Genomic DNA, 21,789 nt, shown 5'->3' with positions numbered 1-21,789 from the left:
TAAGGAGTGCATATCCTTGAATTAATGGATAGCCAAGTTGTGATTTTATGATTAAGTACGGATACTTACAAAGTATTTTTTAGTAGACAGAAATTGGTATGTAATAAAAGGAGGCGCGGCAAGATCTTGCAGAACCCCTTGAGCATAACTTCAAAGTGCCTGAATATTTACCAAATTTCCAAGGTCTGACTGTTTAAAATAATTTCTTAATTGCTTGATACAAAGTAACACCACATACCAATGTATGCATTTTTTTAAAACGGACCATGACGCAATGTTTATATAAACCACGGGAAACGATAGACACTTGAGGCTGACAGCTGAAGCGGCCCCATCCTCACAACCTTACGAGGTAGGAGGCACTCTCCAACACTGGCCCTCATACAAGGTAATCTAGGACCATGGTTGTGCTCCTTTCGTCGTTCTCCGTAAGGTAGAGTACAGGTCTACACGGGTGGTTCGGCTTGTTTACACATACACAACTGGAAGGGTTCAGCACTATGAGCACCGGCTCAGGTGCGGCTGAGCCACGCCTTCCGGAGCAGGGGGCGGTATGTTCCGGTGCAGCAGCTGGTTGTCCTTTCCGGTGCATGGCCGTGGGCGGTTTGCTAGCGATGGGAGTGCCCGATTGTAGGGGCGGGAGATATTTTTTGTTAGCCAATCGCAGGGTTCAGTGGGGACAGCAGCCACAAAGACCTCGCTAGCACCGCCTCTTAGACTGTCAATCGGTGTAAAACCATCTCTCCGATTACCCTGTAGAGGAGTCGGGAGGTAAGTGGAGGCTATCGGATGTGTACGGTCTTTTGTCGGGAGGCAAATCCCCCGTTCGGGAACCTCCCGCATGATTCGGGCGGGCTGGCATCGATACGCGCACCGAATGAGACGTCTGCAGGACTCGGTCTCTGAGCACCAGACTGGCCCAGAAGGCGGGGCTGTAGGCTGGGACTGGGCTCGCTTGCAAGACGGCCTCTGAAAAGACCTACCCGTCTGCAGAAATCCACCCCGCCTCCTGAGGAAAGGCTATTCGGATGCAGGAGGTCAGACACCGGTGCTGGGCATTGACATGTCCATGACGGGGCTCCGGGGATTTTGAACGCCCGACCGCCTTGAAAGAGGAAATGCACGGGGGTGCTGGTGGAATCCGGTGGCTCTGAACCCCACCGGAAAGGGACCTCGGTTCCCTGCCTAATTCTCTACCTTTAGAGAGGATCGATTCCAAAGCTAGAAGGATGTCTGCGGTGGTTAATTACTCACCTCCCTGGTGGGTGAACCTGCTTCACCGGCTCCCCCACATTAACCTACAGTGGGAAACCATCAGTGGTGATTTTCGCCCAGAGGACACAGAATATCAGCAGGTAATGGTCCCACTTCCACCTTTAACCCTATTCAAAACCATACCCTACGTAAATGTGTAATTGTTCATGTTTTTGCTGTTGTTAAAAGTCCGGAGGGGGAGGGGGGAGTGAGTTCTTAATTTCTTTGTGCTGTGGTAAGGTGCATAGGAGGGCAGTTGCACGGATATGTGCCACCCTAGACAAAGACACGTTTGTCGTCCTTTCCTCTGATAGTAAAACGCATTATTTCTTGTAGGGGGAACATGGTTACCTAACGTTGGTGGCGTTCTAGCCAGCCACTTGGCAATTTTTAAGCTAAACTAGGCCCTGGTGCTTTCTAGTGACGTCATTTGTGATATGCTGTTTGCAAACACTGATTCAGTCATCGTTGTGAGCTGGCCAAATGAATGTTTAAAATGGCAATAAAGACCCCGTTAGTTACTATTTGTTGTATATTAAGGTGTTTTTGTCTCTTGTGTGAGCTGTGGTATTCTATGCTTTTTTTATTTTTTTTGTGTCCAGATACCGATTAGCTGTGCTATATTTTGATTAATGTTTTTTGAGTGAGTTTCCAGATTTGTAGCCTCTCTTGGAGTAAACACGAATTTGGGACTCCCAGCACTACTTTTCCCATCCCATCTCTTATGATCGTTGGTTCCTAACTTGCCTTGATAAGTCCCAGGTCTCACTCTCCTCACTGGGAGCCTGTGGTCTTTTCCCTTAAGGGAGTAAGGGGATGGCTTGAGTGGAGAGCATTCAGTGCTTGGGGCTTCTGATAAATAATTAGGTTAAAGGTGTGGCTGGAAGAACGCCCTGGTTATTCTTGTTGCCCTCCGTCAAACCATGTTCATAAAAAATATTCTGCAATACACTGTTATCTCTCACTTTTTCTCCCCTAAAAGACACCGTTTTTTACCCTCTCATTTTTCTGTGTTTCCACAAAAAATATACATTGTATATATGTATATATAGCTTTATAAACAGTGAAGTACAATCACAGAGCCCAAAACAATGTTATGTAAAATGTGTGTTGGCTATGGCACTCCTTCCCTCAAGCTCTAGTTCTGTTGTTTAAACCCACAGGCTGTCATTCGGTTAGATGTTTGTATCATAAGAGGTAACATCTTTATTGCAGCCTGTTTTAAAGAAAATTACTTTTGAAGTACGTCTCTCCTGTGTGGTCGTTTCATATCAAATGTCGAGTGCATTCTAGAAAAAGCTGGAGTTCACATATATTACCTTTACGCCATGTCCATCCATGCTCTTAGACAATACTGAGCTCCAGTGACGGAGTTGGGGTTTAGTAGTGCCATACAGAGGATGGAAATAATCATAAGACCAAAGGATGATTGATTTGTAAATGGTATGATGTGGTTTAAATGTTTCGTACCACACCTTTAATAATATATGTTTTTTGTGTTACGTGCAAACACCAATTTACAGCAAACAATTCATGGTATGACGTCAATCCCATGAACGACAATTGTTAAACATTTTTGCAATTCTAAAAGGAAAACATTTAATATTGTAGAGTATGCAGTCGAAGCGGTGTTTCCAGCCCTACATTGGAATGCCAAAGAGTCTTTCTTGTGACATGTTAAGCTGAGAGTCGAAGGTTGAGTGGTTTGTAAATCTCACTAAAACTCAGAAATGGCATTACAGTTAAATATAGAGGAGTTACTTAGTAAAGATCGTGTACACTACATGACAATATTCAATGTGTATTTCCTTTTTTCTCAGTAAGCGCAAATCCATTGGGCAAGGGGTGACGTCACCCCTGTGACTTACAGCCTGTAATTTGATTTCAAGTTGATCAGTGTTGACAGGTTGAGTGCGGAAAGGGGCTTAGCTTTTCAGAGCTGTTAAGATGAAAGACCCCGTTGTTTGTCTTTATAGAGCAATGGTTCTTATGGTCGTTCAGGACTATAAGATATCCTGCAAGGAGCCTTTTAGGAATGTAGGCTAGAGATGTGTCCACACTACCGCCACTATCACTCTTGTCTAGATCCGACATGAGGGATTTAGCTGAGGTTTACTAAGCATTCACTCGAGTTGTGGAGTGAAGAGCATGGACGTTTCTTTATGTGATCCTCTGTAGTCTTAAAATAAATCAATATTATTAGTAGAGCTGTTCAATTAAGTGCCCAGCCACCTCAAGATATAATTCTCCATTTTCAGCGAGGTAACCAGAGGGTGCACTCATGGTTCATAACTCCACTAAAATGTGCCTCGGTTGTCTTCTCTGTTGATTTTAGGAACGATTAGAAACAGGATGTGTGCAGCACTATTAAGAGCTCTACAAAAATGCACATTGCTGTTCTCTGTACTTTCTGACCTTGGGTGATAAGAGAAAGCATTCCTTTTACGATCTGCATACTTTTTTCCTTACAGTTCTCGGTAAAGTAAGTATGTATCTTTTTCTGTTCGGGTGAAATATTAATCTTTAGAACTGTGGCCAATGTATAACCACTCTCGAAACAAACCTTGGTATTTCAATTAACTTGTCTCAATTCAGGACTTTCCGGGGGCAGGGGGGGGGGGCGGTGGAAATAAGGTAGGAGAGCTGGTTTATATTTGCCTTTTCGGATTACATTTTAGTTATGTTCTTTGATGTGACTTAACTCTCGAACTGATATCGCCAGGACAGGGTGAACATAGCTGAATAAATCCATTTTAGCAACTAATTCGGTGTTTACGTGAATTGCTTTTAACTGCAGGATAGGTTTTTAAAGTCTGTATTGATTCAGCTTGATGAGTGTTAAATCCTTCGGGGAGGCCAAAGGTTGCTGTTTATTGCTTGGGCACTTGATGGCTTATCACCCAGAGCCAGAAGTGACAGGATTTAAAAAACAAAAAAACAATAACAAACGAGTTGACAAGAGCCTATTGTGGAGATCGGATGCAGGAGCATTTTCCATCACAGTGCCCGCAGACCCCGACCTGAGCGCTACTGTTACTTGCACTGAAAATGTTGAATTTGATTTTCTTCCCTTTTATAGACTCCTCATATTCCCTGTTCACTGATCTGAGGCGAGCTTTGGACAGTTTAGAATAAGGTGTGTTCAATTCTTTTATGCATGCAAAAACATTTATTTTCCCTCCAAATGGCCCTTAAGAACTCAAATCAGGCCCACCTTCCAGTTCATTCATGGCCTATGACTAACCATTACGTTTCCATTTCTACTGACTGCAAACCTCATGCCTAAAAACAACTGTTTCATGCAGTGTGCAACTGTACACATCAAAATAGTTTCAGATGCAGAATATTTGTTGTTTTCAGACTATTATAATATATACATGGCCACTTTCTTTGGGTTACCTTTTCCTTGTGAAAACTATCCATGGGCTTTAGCTAAGCTGCCCTCCATTCCTACCTATCTAATGTTTGCCTCTGTAATTTTCTCCATTTCTAAATTGATTTCATGTATTTGAATCAGTAAACAATGACTATAAAATTTAGTTCTATTGGCCGTTAAATCTATAGCAGAGAACATTAACGTTGTTTTACCAATTGGAAAATAACATGTTCTTTATGTATGGTGAGTTTATGCTCATATATTTAAGCATTCTATAGCAATGCATGACTATTCACTGTATGATGAGGCTAATGCTTGTGTGGGCTATTTTTAAGAGAGCACATTCTTAGGTGTCGCAAGATGGGCGTATTATACTGCAGGCGTGTTATTCCTCAATTGCCAAGTTTTCATGGAATGGAGTAGTGGTGGCTCTGAGGTTAGATGGAGGCCATTTCATAGTGCTGGTCCTTTAAATTTCAAGGCTTTGCCTTTGATGTGAACTTTTTTTAAATCTCTGCTGGGATATTATGTTTTGGCTTGCTGATTAAGCAGGTCTTGAAGGGTGTGCGCCAGAAGCCGGTGAGTGATCTAAAAGGCCATGGTCTACCAGAGAGTTAAGTCTCAGACTAGGAGCGTAATTGCACTTTGAGCCATCAGAATTAAATCTTCTGGCCACGCATTTGTGTTCAGTCAATGTTGCCTTAACCAAAGGTTTAATTAGTCTGGTGCTGTGTGACTTGTTTTATTATAAATGTTATGTGGTGTACTGGTAAAAAGAAACGCTAACAATGGCAACTGCAATTATGCGCTAACAAACACATTTGCAAGCCGTTTTGGAAGCTGTAGTCTCTTAAAAGTACACTTTAACAATCTGTACGCTGGTGACAGTCGAAAAATATAGGCACGTGGGCAGGCGAGAGTGCAGACTGCTTTTCATTTACTTGCCGCAGTTTGTGTGTGTGTGTGGTTTGATTACACAGGGGTTCACAGTTCTCAAACAGAGACCAGTCAAGGTCCTGCCTAAACAGGCGTAGCTTGGGACCCAGTGTTTCTGTATAACCATTAAAATCTTAAAACGGATCGTTGAGGCTTTTCACAACAATGAATCAACTTTCATCTGTAAACACTGAAAGAACCACACCTAGAGTGTTGTGGCCTTGAGGCTTTAGACCGGTGTGCATGAGCAAGCGAAAGTAGTTTCATATGTAGTTTTACAGTCCATGAACGCACCCGCTCTGTCATACCACAGCAGTACGAAGAATTCAAAAGAAATCGATAGGGGGCAACATATAGTCCAGAAGAACGAAAGGTCCTTTGGCCCAACCACACGCACCCATAAAACAACACAAGGATCTTCCTAGATAGAACATGTTTTACTTTCACTTTGAATCGCACAAGCGCGGTTGAAACAAAATATTGAACAAACTCTCACCTAACCATGCACCACCAAATACCAACAACCATAACTAGCAAGTGAGGGATCCTCCAGGCTCTTCCACTTTCTTTCGAAAGGGGCTTAAATGAAGAAAGCACATTAGTGCCTTAGCGATAATTCTGAGAACTAAAACAGTTCCAGTAGCGTAACCTGGCTTCCCCCTTTCCTAACAATCTTCATCTGTTTCTTCACTGTCCTCTTTAAAAAAAAAAAAAAATGATATATATATATATAGCAAGCGATAGTGCCTTTTATGTGAAAAGGCACTTTGTAACGAAGTTGGTTGCAAGAAGCCATCATACCAGGGTTGTCCTAAACTTCAAAGGCTTTTTGGGAGACGTTTTTCTCTTTTCAGCTTTGCTGTTTTTGTGAACTACACAAAGTTTGACATTTATTAAACAGGACCAAATAGCAGGAGTAAACGTCTGCCAACTATGGGTTTGTTTCTGGGCAACCCAGAAGAAACTGAATTTGGAAGGTAGAATAGTTCTTTCATTCGCAAAAACTCTTTTTATAGTAATGGTGGCCTGTTTGAAAAGTTCTCTGATGTTCACAAACTTTGCATAATTTACTAGGTTTGTGGGTTTTGTACTTGATTTTCATTTACATCGTTCCTAGCTACAAAATGATTCTGTGGCTAAACTCTGGGCAATCCAGTCTGCCCAATTCTGTGCCTGTTGTATGGTCTATAGACCTGGCTGCCGAATTACCTCTAATTCTAACTGTACTTTATTTAATCAAGCAAGGGCCATCGCCCGAACCATATTCGCATCAACCTTCCTTGATCATGTTAGTGATGTCTCTTCTGATATGGCCTGGGATCTTCCATGTATTGCAGACAGACCTCCTGTAATTTAGACAATACTTTTTTCAAATACGAGAGTAATTGTTTGCTATGAAATGAAATTTGGTGGTAGCACTAGAGCCCCAAGCTCCTTAATTATATTTTGGACCCGACACACTGGGTCTCAGCAAGAAACCCTGCAGGCTCCATGTGTTTTTCCATTTGTTGCAGCACTGAATATATGGAACAGTCTCAATTTCTTTCCTTGCTGCTAAGTCCTGGAATGTTATTCCCACTGTGATTCGTGCTGCCCCCAGTATTGCCTCCTTCAGGAAACTTAATACTTGCTTTTCCAAGTTTGCTACATTCTGACTTCACCCAGGATGTTCTCATCCTCTCTAGAGTCAGGATTCTATTCAGCCTATAAGCACTCACTACTAATTAATTTTAATGTATTCACTTTTGCATATTTAAGAAAGCGCATGATCTAAGTTAAAACCTGACCTGTCGGTACCTTTTGAGTCTCTTCCAGGGGGCAGGGGGGGAGTACATTTTGAATATGGCAGACTTCATGTCTAATTGGGATGTCTTAGTTGAGAAGAGGAAGTCCGTACCGTTCTTAAAGAAAAAAATATCTTGTGAAAGATTAGCACAAGTGTTGCTAGCCGGCAAGGGGTTACAGTTTGTCATGAGTGAAATGCGTGTTTGAACATCATATACCAAAGTATAGCGTTCTCACCACAGGCAAATGGTTTATTAGAAAAAGTTAACTGACTCTTGACAGGTAGTGCCCAGTTAGCTAGTAGTGTGAGGGGAAAGTGTGGAAGTAGTATTAAAGGATTGAATCTAGGCTCAGAGATTATCCCCAACACCATCTCTGAAAGATCACACAGTGTGAATGGTTGAGAGAAAACCTGGCATTAGCCAAATTGCCACTGAGTTGGTTGAACTTGAAGGGGAAAGTTGAGAAAGTAAATGAAGATAAGATTGAAAGGTTTTGTCAAAGTGTAGGATTATCAGAGGAAGTTTAAGATGAGATTCGATCAATTGAGTGAATAATAGTCATTGGAAAAGGGATGATGATGTGCGTGTTTGTGAAGATTGTCTGTACTTGTCCCGAAGGACATTCTTACTGAGACCTTGAAAACAGTTTTCTTGAAGGAAACATTGTCCCCTTGCAAAATTAGGAGGCGTGGTGTAGTTCTCTGCTCAGCTGTGTTGCAAACAAGAGTGCTCCCTTGTAGAGTATGAGCAGTGTGGCATCCACTTTAGTAGTGACAGAATAATATTTGAAGGAATAAGATCAATGGCGCAGAAAAACGTCCACTCACTCTGATAATTCTAAATGATGGCGAGGCCCTTTGAACACGTGAAACTCTTTCAAAGTTCTAACATCCTTTTCTAAAAGTCCTGTTGCATTTTTCAGTTATGTGTTTCAACTTTGTTCTGTACCAGGAGGGGCTTTTTGTTTAACACAATTTTATTAGTATTGCAGTATCTCTATTTTTGTTTTCCATTTAAAACTATATTATCTGTACCTTGTTCATTTTATTTCTTTTGTAAAAGGAATGGGAGTGTCTTTTTTTTTTGTGGGCGCATGTAGCTTTATTCCTGTACTTAAGTGATATAATCTGCAGAGTGTAGATCTTTGAATATCGCAGCAAGAATGTTGTGCGTTAAGTCTACTTTAGGTAGAGGCTTTCGGAGGCGATTGCACACAGGTCACCGTTCCAACAGGATCGTGTTTGTGATGCCCCGGTTGAACTACAACAAACCTGTGTACTTTAACCCTACTTCTAAGCAATTTGCTTTGATTGCAAACAAACGCTTTACACATGAGCTCGGGCTCACCTGCAGCTAGGGTCCCTATGATGGACTAGCCCTTGTGACTAGGCATGACTCGGACACTGGCCGGGACCACAACAACTCTTAAAGTCTATTTCTGTTTTGAAAATGTCATAATTTATCAAATACAGATAACACCGTAAATATTGAAGGTGTGCATTGTGTACGAGCGTGCAGTATTTGTGCGCCTGAAGTTGTTTGGCATCCTTTTGTGGTCTGAAGTGTGTGGCAGGGGCTGCACAGATCCTGATTGTGCCTGCTGGGTGACTCGTAGCCTGGCAGGGAGCGTCGTGTATGGTGTGCTGGGATGTGTACAAGGTGTCAGGGGGTGTTTGGGCCATGGCCAGCTGGTGTGCGGATTAGGGCTTGGTACGTAAATTTATTCGGCAGTTTATGAAGGGGTGCAAGAAATGCAGAGCCCGTGACCAGGCTTTATGAACTAAATAGGTACCAGAGAAAAAATATTTTAAATGGGTTGTGGCTAGAGAGAGGGCTCGAGGCGTTCCAGCCTGGAATGACCTCCCACTTCACCTACGGACCTCATCATGTTTTCTGAAATTCGGAAAAGGACTCAAGACCTGGTTGTTCAGCTCAGCCCCCTGCAGCAGCACTTTCAGCACCTGGATACCCTCACAGCTGATTGGCTGCGCCCTACAAATCAGACTGATTGATTGAGAGAGATCAGCTTGCACTACAGCTGACTGTGCTGTACCTGTTTTTGAGTGCTGCTTGCCCTGCAGCAGTCAGGGATAGGTGTCTGTTTTGTGTGTGTAAGTAAAGTACCCCACTACCCGCTCCTTGTTCCTTCCTCGTACCTCCACTCTGCTTATCGAGGTACTTTCTCTCACCCCACGCCTTTCCTTCCCCCTGGGGGGGGATGCTGCCTTACCTCTCTCCCTCCCCTCTCCTCCTTGCCTGGGGCATGATTAGCTCATTTCTTCAAGAAATGCTTTCAGTTTCAGGCGTTCATGCCACAGTGAGACAAAAGCATTAAACAGCATACATGCATCCTTAAAACAGTCTCAGATAATTGATATAACTACTAAAAGCAGTGTAAGGCCGCTATTTTCAGAGGGTTCAATGCTTGCCTTGACCAGTACTCCTGAGATGGGTTGCTTAGAAAACTTGACCTCAAGAGCAGAAAGGTACTACATAGACTCTAAATCGCAGTGTGCACAATTAAAGATATGACTTAGGTATGTAGGGCACTTTTGTTCAAATGAGCTAAGGGTGGTGGTTAATAAGAGCTGGTGGTTGCAGGTTGGGCCCAACGCACTCGTTTTTGGGGACTGGCATTTTTTCTCATCAGACTTTGACTCAGAGCAAGAAAGACAAACTATAAAGGGTGGAAAGAAGGAGAAGGAGTGTTGGATCTGGCCCTTTCTATAGGGTCATTCCCCAAACTTCTTGCCTTCTCCTTCTAATTTTCTGACCCTTTTTGGCTGACGTTATGACTCTGGGCACTTTATTGCTGCTAATCAGTGCCAAAGTGCATGTGCCCTCCCTTGTAAACTTGGTATGATTGGCTTATACCTGATTGGCACATTTAATTTACCTGTAACTCCCTTGTACAGTGGTATCCCTATACCCAGGGCCTGTAAATTAAATGCTACTAGTGGGCCTGCAGCACTGCTTGTGCCACACACTGAGAGTAGACTTTCAATCCTGTTTCAGGCCTGCTAGCACAGGACCTGCATGCACAGATTGCTTCCACAAGGACCTGGCATCTAAATCTACTTGCCAGGCCCAGAGCCCCCCTTTTACTACATATGTCACCCTTAAGGTAGGCCCTAGCTAGCCCTATAGGCAGGGGCTATGTATGTAAAAGGCCGGACATGTGCCTAGTAGTGTGGCCCGTCCTGTGACTAACAGCCTATTTGGTTTCTCACTCCTGTGAGTGCTGTCTTCTCATAGGATTGCATTGAAAATGCCCTGCCTTATGTCTAGGGGGTATTGTCTGATTTATGAGGGGTAGCGTAGGCATGTTTGGTATGGTTATAATGGTAGTGAGAAATGCTGCTTACTGGTGTAGGTAGATTTGTCATTACTGTTACAGAAATGCCACTTCTAGAAAGGGAGCATTTCTCTGTGCTCATGACTCTGGTATTTTGCAGCTTGACTCCAATCCTCGTCTGGGCAGAGTGACAGTTGGGCTTTGGGCCTTCTTTTCAGACAGCCAGTACACAGGGAGGGTGGATCACTGAGGTGCATCTGTATTATGAATGATCTTCCTGGGCTTAGTGAAGGGGGAGGCAGGGCACCCATGCATCTGTAAAGGCTGTTCCCTGGCCTCACACAAGGGTCGTTTACCCCCGACTGATGTTTGGAGCCTGTGCTGGAGGAGAGAGGGGACACTCCCAGAACCAGTTGTAACTGGTTAAAACCCAGAGGCGGCTCCTCCATAAGTGCAGAGGAGCGTCGCCGCCCCCCCCCCCCCCCCCCTGCACCCCCCGCCAGCAGCGGCAGCTGCAATCCTTTCCCACAAAAACAATAATAAACTTACTTGGTTCTCGTTTTTGTGGAAAAGGGGCGGGGCCTCGGGGTGACAAATGTGAGGGGGAGTGGTCAGCAGTCCCCCTCAGAGCGCATGTATGTTTGGTCGGCCGTCTCAGGCAGGCCAAACACACCTGTGCAGTAGGCTCTCTCCAGCCCAGCAACTGCTCTGAGCAGTGTTAGGATTGGCACAGGGCAGGCTGGGAGCCTGTGCCTGCAGGGAGAGGAAAGGAGCAGCACGGCGGTGGCACAGGTAAAAATATATTTTTTTATTTTTTATTTAATCCCTCCCAATTCCCTCCCCCCCCCCCCCCCACGACTGTTGAAACCCCCAGTCCCCCACAATTTGACACAAGAAACATACTTGGAAAATCGACACAGAATGCTGCTGGAGGGACTTATCAGGAACCACCTTGGACTACTGCTACTGTACTGACCTCTCACCTGCTGGGCCACTAGAAAGAACTGCCTGACTGCACATCCCTTGGGCTGGCCTGTTGCTGAGCCCCGCCGCTATGTGCTCCACTTTTGTCCCTAGGGGTGGGGTGTTGTGGCCCTTGCCCCCCTGTAACCCCTGGTTTCCCAACAAGAGGATGGAGCTGGCTGGGCAAGCCCCTACACGGGAGACTAAGTGCTTTGCTATAATCTCTAAAGTGCCCGAGGCGTGCTGTCCCTTATCCCCTGGAACACGTAGGAGTAGCGCTTCATTTCCACCTAGGATCCCGCTTCGAGAGCGCTGTGCTGATCTTTGTGTCCCTACGAGGAAACCCGCTCTTCCGCGACCCGAGCCGGAAATGACGTGGAAGCCCCTTCGATGCATGCCCAGTGAGATGCCACTGGGGCACGACCGCGAGAAGGAGGGAACGAGCGTGCTCTAGGGTTAGTACCCCCGGAGCACAGTAGTGCTTACAGTGGTGCCTCCAAGGTACGATTAGGAGCTACCGTTGCGACCCGAGACAACGCACCACGCAGACCCCTTGTCTTGAGTGGTGGACACGGGAGCTTGTCACTGACAGGCGACTCCCCTGGTGCTCCCAGAGGGCCTGAGTGTCCGGGGCCACTACTGAAGATGAGCTGCTGCTCCGTGTGGCCGGGTGCCTGTCTGGAGACGAGGCTGGTCCTTGCTGTCTAGAAAGGCTCTGGACCTGTTGCAATGTGTGAGGTGAGCATCTCAAGATCAGAACGCTACCATGAGGATGCCTGCAGCCGCCCGAGATCACCCATTTCTTCAGGGTTGCTGTACTAGGAGCACAGGAGCTCCTGGGGTCTTCACCTGAATCTGGGATACCAGCCCACGTATGTGCCCTTTTCCCTAATCACCATTATGATAAGTGTACTCCCTCACTAGGTCTACAGATGGATAGTCCCCCTGCCCTGTAGCTTTATAATGTTGCCTAAGCATTCAGGGTAGTGCGGACAGTGTGAAAATGGGAGTTAAAGGGCGCCAAAAGCATCGTTTGCTGACTGTGTCAGTTTCTGACAGTTAGTTTTGGGGAGCACCTCTATAGTTTTAAGGAAACAGTAAAAATTGTACACTGATTTTACCGTTTTTAAAATTTTCCTCTATTTTAGACTATATGTTAAGATTAAATACAGACTAATTTTTCAACAAACGCCTTCGCTGGATGTTTGTGGTAAGTTTGCCTCTGTTTTTTTTTTTTCTCTCCGCCCTTTTTTGCAGGTTGATGCATACAGTGTAAGTGGTTTATCAACACAGCAACTCTCTTTCTCCTTATACCTACTATTAAAATGCCCCCTCTCTTAAAACACTCTAGTTTGCAAGTGGCTGCAAGGTCTAATCGCACACTTGTTATCAAATTTTCGAGTTTCAAATCTCGCTCCAATAATTTAACCCCATCCATCCTTCTAATTTTTCCTTAAGCACACAAAACTTGCCCCTGGTCCCGTGTTACGTAAGGGATATGGGCTTCTTAGCGATTTTTATTTTTTCAATCTTCCATTGAGAGAAAATGCGATGAAGGCTTTTCATTGAACTCAAACTTGTTCTAGGTCACAAAAAAAGTTGTAAGTTTACACCTACAGGTTCTTTTTACGCAAGGGTGTAAATATACGTTTATTGGGAATTCAGAAGCATTCCCAGTAGTACGTCTGGAAGCTGCTCCAGTTGCAAGGTTCCAGGCAAACTACTGGCAGTGTATGATACTTTTGCACATTACTGTTTCCCTAGTATAGAATTGTATGTACAGTATAATTCTGCACTGGGAAATGTCAGCCCTGCTGTTCATTGCAATTTTTTTTTTTTCGTTCTCTAGAGGGGAAACATTTTTCCATGTGGAGCAACCTCTCTCATTCTGCACAACGTTGTTCAATGTCCTCTTCTCACGTACAAGCAGGTTTTTCAAGCCCTTTGCTGGAGCAAATCACTGACCGATTCCAGGTTGCAAAAGGGCCAGAAACGTATAGGTTTGTGGCCGTTCTTACATGCTCAAGACAAAACTTATTTTGCCCAATCCCATTCCATTTCCATGGGGTTTACTATTGCAATACTGTATGTAGTTGTGGCTTTCAATAACACAATAACCCAATTTTTTAAGTTTTCCCCTACACAGCACTTGCGTCGTGGCCAAATCTTTTGTATCTGGAAAAAAAACTCTTACAAAAGGGATTCCAGCCTGCTTTTTGCCTTCCCATTACTTACCATTAGTAGGCTTCTCCGGTCACTCTCCATTTCTTGCTTCTCATTGGTCAGCAGCAGCTTCTGACGTCATTTGGCTGCATTTCCTCTCTTTGTTCCTCTGCCTCAGCTGTTCCCTGGAGCATGGACAAAGTACTCTTACCAGTTGGCCTTCATTGGCTGGCAGCCAGTGTCCTTCCACTAGCCTCACGCTTCTGAGGTACTTTTTTTTATTTAATTTCGTGCCTGCACTTCATACAAGTGAATGTGTTTTATTTTTCCACTGCTTACTAATACCCGTCCCTCGCTGTTGTTTCTCACACTGCACTTCCTTGTAGTTTCACAAACCCCTCCCGTCATTTTCCAGATCGAAGTTGTTTATAAAAGAGAAAAAGCAGTTTTTACTTTGCTTATTTTTACCTTTTGTTAATAAATCTTTTCAAACTAATAGTAAAACGCATAGTTCACAACTTCATTCTTTTATCTGACTTCCCCCTTGCTCCTTCCTTCCCCGCACCTCGCTTGGTCCCCGTCCCCCACCCCCCCAATACTGTGCAATCATGCTTTTTCAGGAATCTTGCGTGAATGTTTGTTTTCTACAAATGAATGTGCTTAGAAGTCGGCCAGGGCACAGGCCCCTTGTATTCTTTTTGTGTATTTGTTTTGTATTTGTTTTGTATTTGGATGGAACGGTCCATTTCTTTAGCGTGTCTGAAGAGTTTTCACTGTCCTTTCTTCAAAGTCCTGGGCAGAGCGCTCCTGCTCCTTCCTGAAGTTACTGGAGCAGACTTACTTGGAGAGGCTGACAGGACCAAGTGGCCTAGGGTTTCTTTGCACCCACAGCTGCTGTGGGCATGGGGTGGTGTACTTTGAAGGAAACCCTTGAGTTTAAGCGGGGTTCGCAGGTACAAGCTGTCGAGCCGGAGGTGTGTATGTCACTTGATGGTTTAAAGGGGAGGCAATTTATGGATGTTTAGGACAGTGGTTTCTGCTCAGAACCTGCCTTGTATGAGGCACATGTTGGAATCATACACAAACACATACTCGTCAAACATTGACACACAGAAACGTAAAAGCACACAGACACAAATGCGCACGTGTACACCACAGGGACATACACCCATCCACACCCACACACACACACACAGATGCATACCACAAAGAAACATCCAAGCATACACACAGACACCCTGCGAAGAAATACAACCCAAACATTTACAGCTACTTAAAGGGACACACACATATGGTAGCTGCTCACAGATACACCTTAAAGACACACACTTTTGTACTTGCAGTCACAAACCATACAGAAACACCCAAGCATGCAGAAATCTCTTGCCTTGAAACACTCCACAAACATTGAGACCTACCTAAATATACATCGACAAAGCAGGTGCCCGCACTTACACCACAAAGACAGACACAAACGGAAACACAAAATCTGATTCACACCTCATGGGACATAACTAAGCACACAGTCGGGCATGACAATGACATAGCTACACCCACGTGTGCGCTCACGCCCATGCAACAAGCCCACGTAAATTCACCCCACAGCTTATGTACAAACACAAACACACTGCCCACTTATTAATATACACAAATATTCTCTCGCGCACGTGCACATCTAAACATACACCCATCCACACAAAATCACCCATGTGTAGATTCCTAAAAACAGTCACTAATAAATCATAAATGCAATGGTATTGAGACGAGATATGCAGTGAAGAACACACTGGCCACTGTAACCACATACTTACATATATTAAGGCATATGCACTCCATTCAGCTTTGAGCCAAGCACGCAAACACAGACAGGCAAGCATGGTCACAGGCATTTATACACCATCATGACACACACTGACACGGGCACCGGAGACACCACTCTGACACAGGCACACTAACACAAACATCACAACGACACACCCACATACACAAGTATCCCTTAAAAAAGTGGCACAAAACTTCCTGGTAAGTGCCCTTCGCCTACTGCTGTCCTCAGAGGGCCTCACAGTTTTGCTCCTAGGGGAGAAGAAGGGGCAGCCCGGAGGCACAGCACCTCCTGGACTTAGCGCAGAGTGGGTTGTATTGGGGACCCTCCGACCACCCCATCACAGCGGGCTTGGATAAAGTGAATCTGCATCTAGGCCTGCAACCACGGTACCCAATGAAGGATGGGTGGAGACTCAGAGCCAGTGGGGAGAATCCAGTATTTTTGTCAGATGCTGAATATTCAGGAAGCCCCCTCCCCTATAACAGCATTTTGCCATTCACAAAATACCCAGGTTTGCAGGTCACTGTTGAGAGACCGGACCCAAATAGAAGCTTTACAATAATCTAAATATTACAGCCCAAAAAAGAGAAAACAGCCACACTCTGGTTTCATTGCCCTGCTCATCAGGGAACACCATCTGCCCCCCTCTTGTATTCTCAGCCTTAAGAGCTTTTTAGGTCGAGCGTGCAGCACTTTGACCTGTTGTAATTATTGTGGGCTTTTAACCACGCCCATCTCGTGCCCATCACTTTCAGTGGTTTGTGGGCTTGCCTTAAAAAAATCACTTGATGTCTTTCGTAATTGCTTTACGTTTGTCCAGCCTTGAGGCTGTTTTTGTCATGCCTTGCAGACTGCCCCTGTTACATGGATTATTGCACGATGGCTGATATACTTCAGCGTGGGCAAACTTTTTTTTTTTTTTTTTGTCTCTTCCCTTCATGCTGCATGGCGGCCATGGCACTCACGGTGCAAATAGGCACAGCAGCGTGAACTCATTCTACTGTATTGAAGCGCTGATCATATTTCTCACAGTCAGATCACCAGAGTTATTTCTTATGGCTCTCCCCTTAAAACACTTGAAATTGGTAAATGCTTTACATAAAACAGAAATTCTCAAAACGAAAGCAGCTCTCTCTGCACAGCGGGAGAGCCGATACAACAATATTCACTGCACTCGGTAAAACTCGACCCATAATGCTTTGCAAGCATTCGTTGTCACAACATTTTTGCCCATAACTCAGCCTGCGGTGGTCCTAAGACAGTGGGGCCACCAGCAAAACGTTCAACACAATACACTCTTTCTGTTTAGTTCATCTTTATAATAATAACCCCTCCCACCATTCAGTGTGTTTTCAAGCATTCTCATGGTTGGAAATGTTGTTTTCCAGCTGAGAATAGCTTGTGTTTTAAGGGCCTTATTTGTTTAGGCCTGCTACCCTTGAAAATGTGTATTGCGCTATTCTCTCTAGGGGGGATTCTGCGTTATTTATTGCTATTTTCTTTTTCTGTGGTTATGCCCTCTAGGGGCCAACTAAATAGCTACATGACCAAGGGCCATATGTACGAACACTTTTTCCCATAGACACAGAATGGGTAAAAACCTTTGCTACATCGGGCCCCATGTATTTTTACAAATGCTTTGTGGGGTCCTCTAGGGGCTGTTCTAAGCATTACACTCATATCAACATATTAAACTATTTTTTGAACAAACTTGCCCCGTAATGCTTTGCAGGGCATTACTTTTACAAAACATTATTGATCATAATTCAGCATGCTATGGCCCTAGGACAATGGGACCACCATCAAAACATTGACCACTAAATACTGTTTCTGTCTACATCATCTCTGGGACCCCACGCTACATTAGTGGGGACTCCAAAAGAAAAAAAAACTCCCACCATTTAACGTCTTTAAAGCTTTCTCATGGCTAGAATGTTTTTTTTATTTATTGCTTGGAGAAGTTTTGTTTAAAAGTCCTTGTTTGCAGTATCATTGCAGTAGGCCTGCTAGCCTTAAAAGCGCACTCTAGGGGCTAAGTATATGGTTACATTGTATTACTTTCTCCTGGGTTTTTTTCATGGGGTTATTCCACATGGCCATGTTTCTCACATTTGATATTTTTTATGGTGCCCTCATGGGGCTGTTTTGAGTAGTACAGTGTAATGGCAAAAGTTTCATTATGATAAAGGTTTAAATGATAATTGTACATTTTAATAATATCTCCTTATTACAATTATGACCATCATTCAGGTCAATTTAACATCCTTATTACACTATGACAGTTTGAACACTCTTGATATGTTTTGGTGATCCTAGTTTATTTCTCTTCTGTTGCCATCTTGTCTTTTTGGGGGAATTGTTAGCCAGCCAGCAACTCTGATGATGGGGTGGTGAAAGTGGTATGGAATTAGAATGGCAGATTGAAATAAGGATGTTTAATGACAATATTTTCATTTTTTGCTGCAGATAGAGGAAGAAGGTAAATGGAAGTGCTTTAGTTATATGCAGTGCCACTAGAATTCTATGGTGAAAGATGAAATTATGAGGCAGGGTTGACCAATTTATGTGGCATGAAAAGTCCAGGTATGACTTTACTATGCCAATAGCTCTAACTCCGGGAAATGCGAGACCTTGTTGCTTTGCAAATGCTTGTTTTCTCTAGTTTTTAGCCAGGCTGAACAGCAGCAACTACGCTGGTGCGCAAAAATTGCTGAAAGTAAGGAAAATAGCAGTGCTATGGCTCAGTCGGCATCATAACGCATTTTTCCTTAACTTTAAGTGATTTTCAAAGCTGCACGGGCTGCTGTACAACAAGTCTATAAAACTTTGACAAAGTAGAGCTTCCAAAGGCGTTGCCAATGCTTGTTTGTGTCAGGTATCCTTTTGTAGATACCTTGGAGATCTAAATGCACCCCTAAAAAATCGTTCTCTGAATCTGGCACTTTGGTTTTTGAGGTTTGGCGAATGTAGGAAACATGTTCAGCCACTTGTGTTATATGATCAAGAGAAAACTTGGAAATAGCTTGCTTAAGTGCACTTTTTTTTTTTTTATGAACACTGCAGCCAGGAAAGAGATTTACCGAGTCGTGCCCCGTTGACTTAACGATTACGTACTCTGGTGTGGTGCGCTCTGTAAGTGGCACTCCGTGTGACTTTAACTTGTGTGTTATGTATGACGCCAAACACGCAGCGTGCCTGTGGAGAGCGGCAGTGCCCGCCTTGCCTGTGTTTGCCTGGAGACAGCTGTGCCTATTGCATGCACGCGCCGCACTGAAGCCCGCGCTCGGTGTTTGTGGGAGTCAGGCAGCACAGCATATCTTCATGGCAACAGTGTGAATAAATGAGGGCTCGCTGACTCACTCCTGGATTTGAAACTGGTTTTGCAGATAAGGTTATTGTTTTATTGTTTCCCACACACGCAGCACAGCATGTTTGTTCCTTACTAGCGCCCTGTTCTCTGCAGCATGCACCAGTCCAAAACGGTTCGGTTGTCTCCGGTTTTCCAGAGAAGAGCAGTGAAACTACCCTTGTTACCGGCTCCTGCCGTCTGCCCTCGTTGAGAGCAGCTCAACTTGACAGATTGCTGCACACCACGGAGTAGCTGCTGTCAAGCACCAGCAAATCCCATGATTAACCTTCTAGACTGATCATTAAGCTGTTTGCTTTGGAAGTGCTTTGGCTTCGACTGCGAACTGCCGTTTGGTTGCTGGCAACGTGTCGTGATTGAGCATTTCAGTGTGCTCACTGGGTGTTTTAGCGCAGAGAGGCAGGGTTTTAATAAGCGTATACTGAAGTAGAGCTGGTGATTCACAGACCATACAACACACCTGAGTTGAATTTCTGAGTGTAAAAATGTTACGTGGAGGTGGAGATTCCAAGTTTATCTTTGGAAGGTGAATTGTTCTGAAGCTTGGGGAGGGATTCGCCCGTGCTATTACCCAGTTTTACTTCTGTCCGGTGGCAGCAGTGTAACGTGGTACGTTATGGGGATGTTCATAGATCACTTCTCAAACCCACAACTGTGTGGGTAGTCAAACATTTTGCATGACGTGCAAAATTTTAGTAAATACCCCAGTAATGTTCCCAGCCTGATACATATGTCTGATTACTTCTGAAAAAGGCCAGAGCAAATGCGTTTCTGGGGTTGGAGCGGAAAGGATAACCACAAATATGTTATGTATGAGTAAGTGTTTATACGCAGGGCAAAATATTTAATCAGTGTAGAAAGAAATAAAGATATCTGTAGTAGTATATGTACATTAATGCATCAAGAAAAATACTTAATTGTTTAAAGGAGCAGTGAAGAATAATGGGTGATATGGTTGTCCAAGTGGGGGATTGGTCATGAGTTAAGTGTCTCCTTTATGTGGTTGCTTTTCAAAGCTATTTTTGAAGATGTTCAAGGTAGTTCCCAGATGAAGAGCCATTGAGTTCCAGAAGTGGGCACCCTTTTGCCCTATTGGTTTTTCTACCATTTTCTCCTTTTGTATTTGGGGTGGTGAATGGTGGTCAAGAGGGAAATCAGAATTATGTTGCTGGATCTAAGAACCAGGCTCTATAAAGTATTGTTTGCTTTTTTGGTAGTTACAATAATACTTTACGATTATTTCGCTGTAAATGTTACTTAATTTTGGTGTTGTCAGCTTCACAAAATAAGATCACAATACATTTCAGTATGGTATTTAAAGAACCTCCTGTAAAAGAGAAAGGTAATATGTTCTGTAAATGTTGTACATTTTAAGTATGAAGAAAAAAATTATTACTGCTGTACATCTCCTGATGTACTCCTGGAATTATTTGTGAAATCCACAAAAGTCAGAAATCTACCACACCATAGAAGTAAAGTTACAAGAATAAATTTACAATTCTGAGTCCACTACTTTAGTGGACAGTGGATGAGTGAATACCTGCAGCAGAGACTGTTGTCATCAGGGGCAGAGTTATACCTTAGCCTTGACAAACCCGCCTAAGGGAATACTTAAACGCTTGATTTGTTGCAGTTCCTTAAAGACTAAAGGCCTGATTTACAACCTTGACGGAGGGGTTTACTTCGTCACAAACGTGACGGATATCATGTCTGTTGTATTACAAGTTCCATAGGCTCTAATGGAACTTGTAATACGGCGGGCAGGATATCCGTGACGTTTGTGATCGAGTAATTCCCTCTGCCAAGGTCCTAGTCATGCCCTTAGTCATTAACCTGATAAATATGCCAAGGAAGAGATTCTTTTTCAGATATTTATCAGCCTCTTGATTGGCTCAGGATCACATTGTAAAAGACTGATTTCTCTATGACTCCAAATCTTATCGCCTGCTAATCAACACAGTGGGGAGGAACATTTTGTAGATGTCCTCAACTTTTACTTGCCAAATTCAAAGTACCAATTTTTCCAGTGCTTTTTCATTTATCGGATCCACACTTACATTGTGTTCTTCTTCTACTAACACAAGCAAACAGTTGTACATTTACATTCATATGAGAGTCTCAAAATCCCATCCTTGGTAAATGGAAAATGTTTATTTCCTATCAACACATAATAGCCAAGTGAAGCTCAACAAGGACTTTAATACCCATCTGGCAATGCAGTGTAGTCCACAAAGCTTTGTATCAGCGTTTTACTTCTTTTCTAGAGGTAGCTGTAGCTACCGCCGAAGACCTGTTGTTTGTTACATTATAATATGTTGAAATTGTGCACTTTTGGGCAACCTCTTGTTATTGATCAGATGAATGTCTAGTCTGTATCATTTCAATCCCTTTTTTTTTTGTTTTTGTTTTTTGTGGGTTTTTTGATGACTTTCCTCCCTATAATTTGTTCCACCTCTGGAGCATTTCTTTTTCACCATGTTTTTTTGCTCAATATCTGTTCATTGGATTTATCAATATTACATCACTTTCTGCAGCATAAAGAACGGAGCATCAGTTAATGTACACATGTCATTGGCAACAATGTCAAGAAAGAATGGTGCAGTAGATGCATATTGGGAGATTAAGCTGTTTGGGACAGGTGGAGGGTCAAATAGAATGGCCGATGTATCACAAAATATTGTGATAGTGGTAAGTGAATGAAATCCTATGAAGAGGACGCATGGCTTCACTCCAGTATCGCTATATGACTACTGATTGTGCCTGCCACTGCTCACATACCCACTACCTTTTCTTTTCTTTAAGCACTTCTCAAGAGTGCATGTC

At 43.6% G+C, this 21,789-nt stretch overlaps 1 protein-coding gene across 2 annotated transcripts in view; it reads left to right on the top strand.

The window, feature by feature from the left end:
- The first annotated feature begins 720 nt into the window (after nt 1-720).
- Nucleotides 721-21,789, top strand: part of TTYH3 (tweety family member 3) — a 283,690-nt gene continuing 262,621 nt past the window's right edge. For both annotated transcript variants that reach the window (XM_069209948.1, XM_069209947.1), the window contains exon 1: nt 721-1,355. In XM_069209948.1, coding sequence (XP_069066049.1) covers nt 1,230-1,355 — 126 coding nt within the window. In that variant the 5' untranslated portion in view covers nt 721-1,229. The remainder of the gene's footprint in view (nt 1,356-21,789) is intronic.

This window comes from Pleurodeles waltl, chromosome 10, assembly GCF_031143425.1.
Source record: "Pleurodeles waltl isolate 20211129_DDA chromosome 10, aPleWal1.hap1.20221129, whole genome shotgun sequence".
Classification (NCBI taxonomy): Eukaryota; Metazoa; Chordata; class Amphibia; order Caudata; family Salamandridae; genus Pleurodeles; species Pleurodeles waltl.
This window is presented reverse-complemented; position numbering and strand designations above follow the sequence as displayed.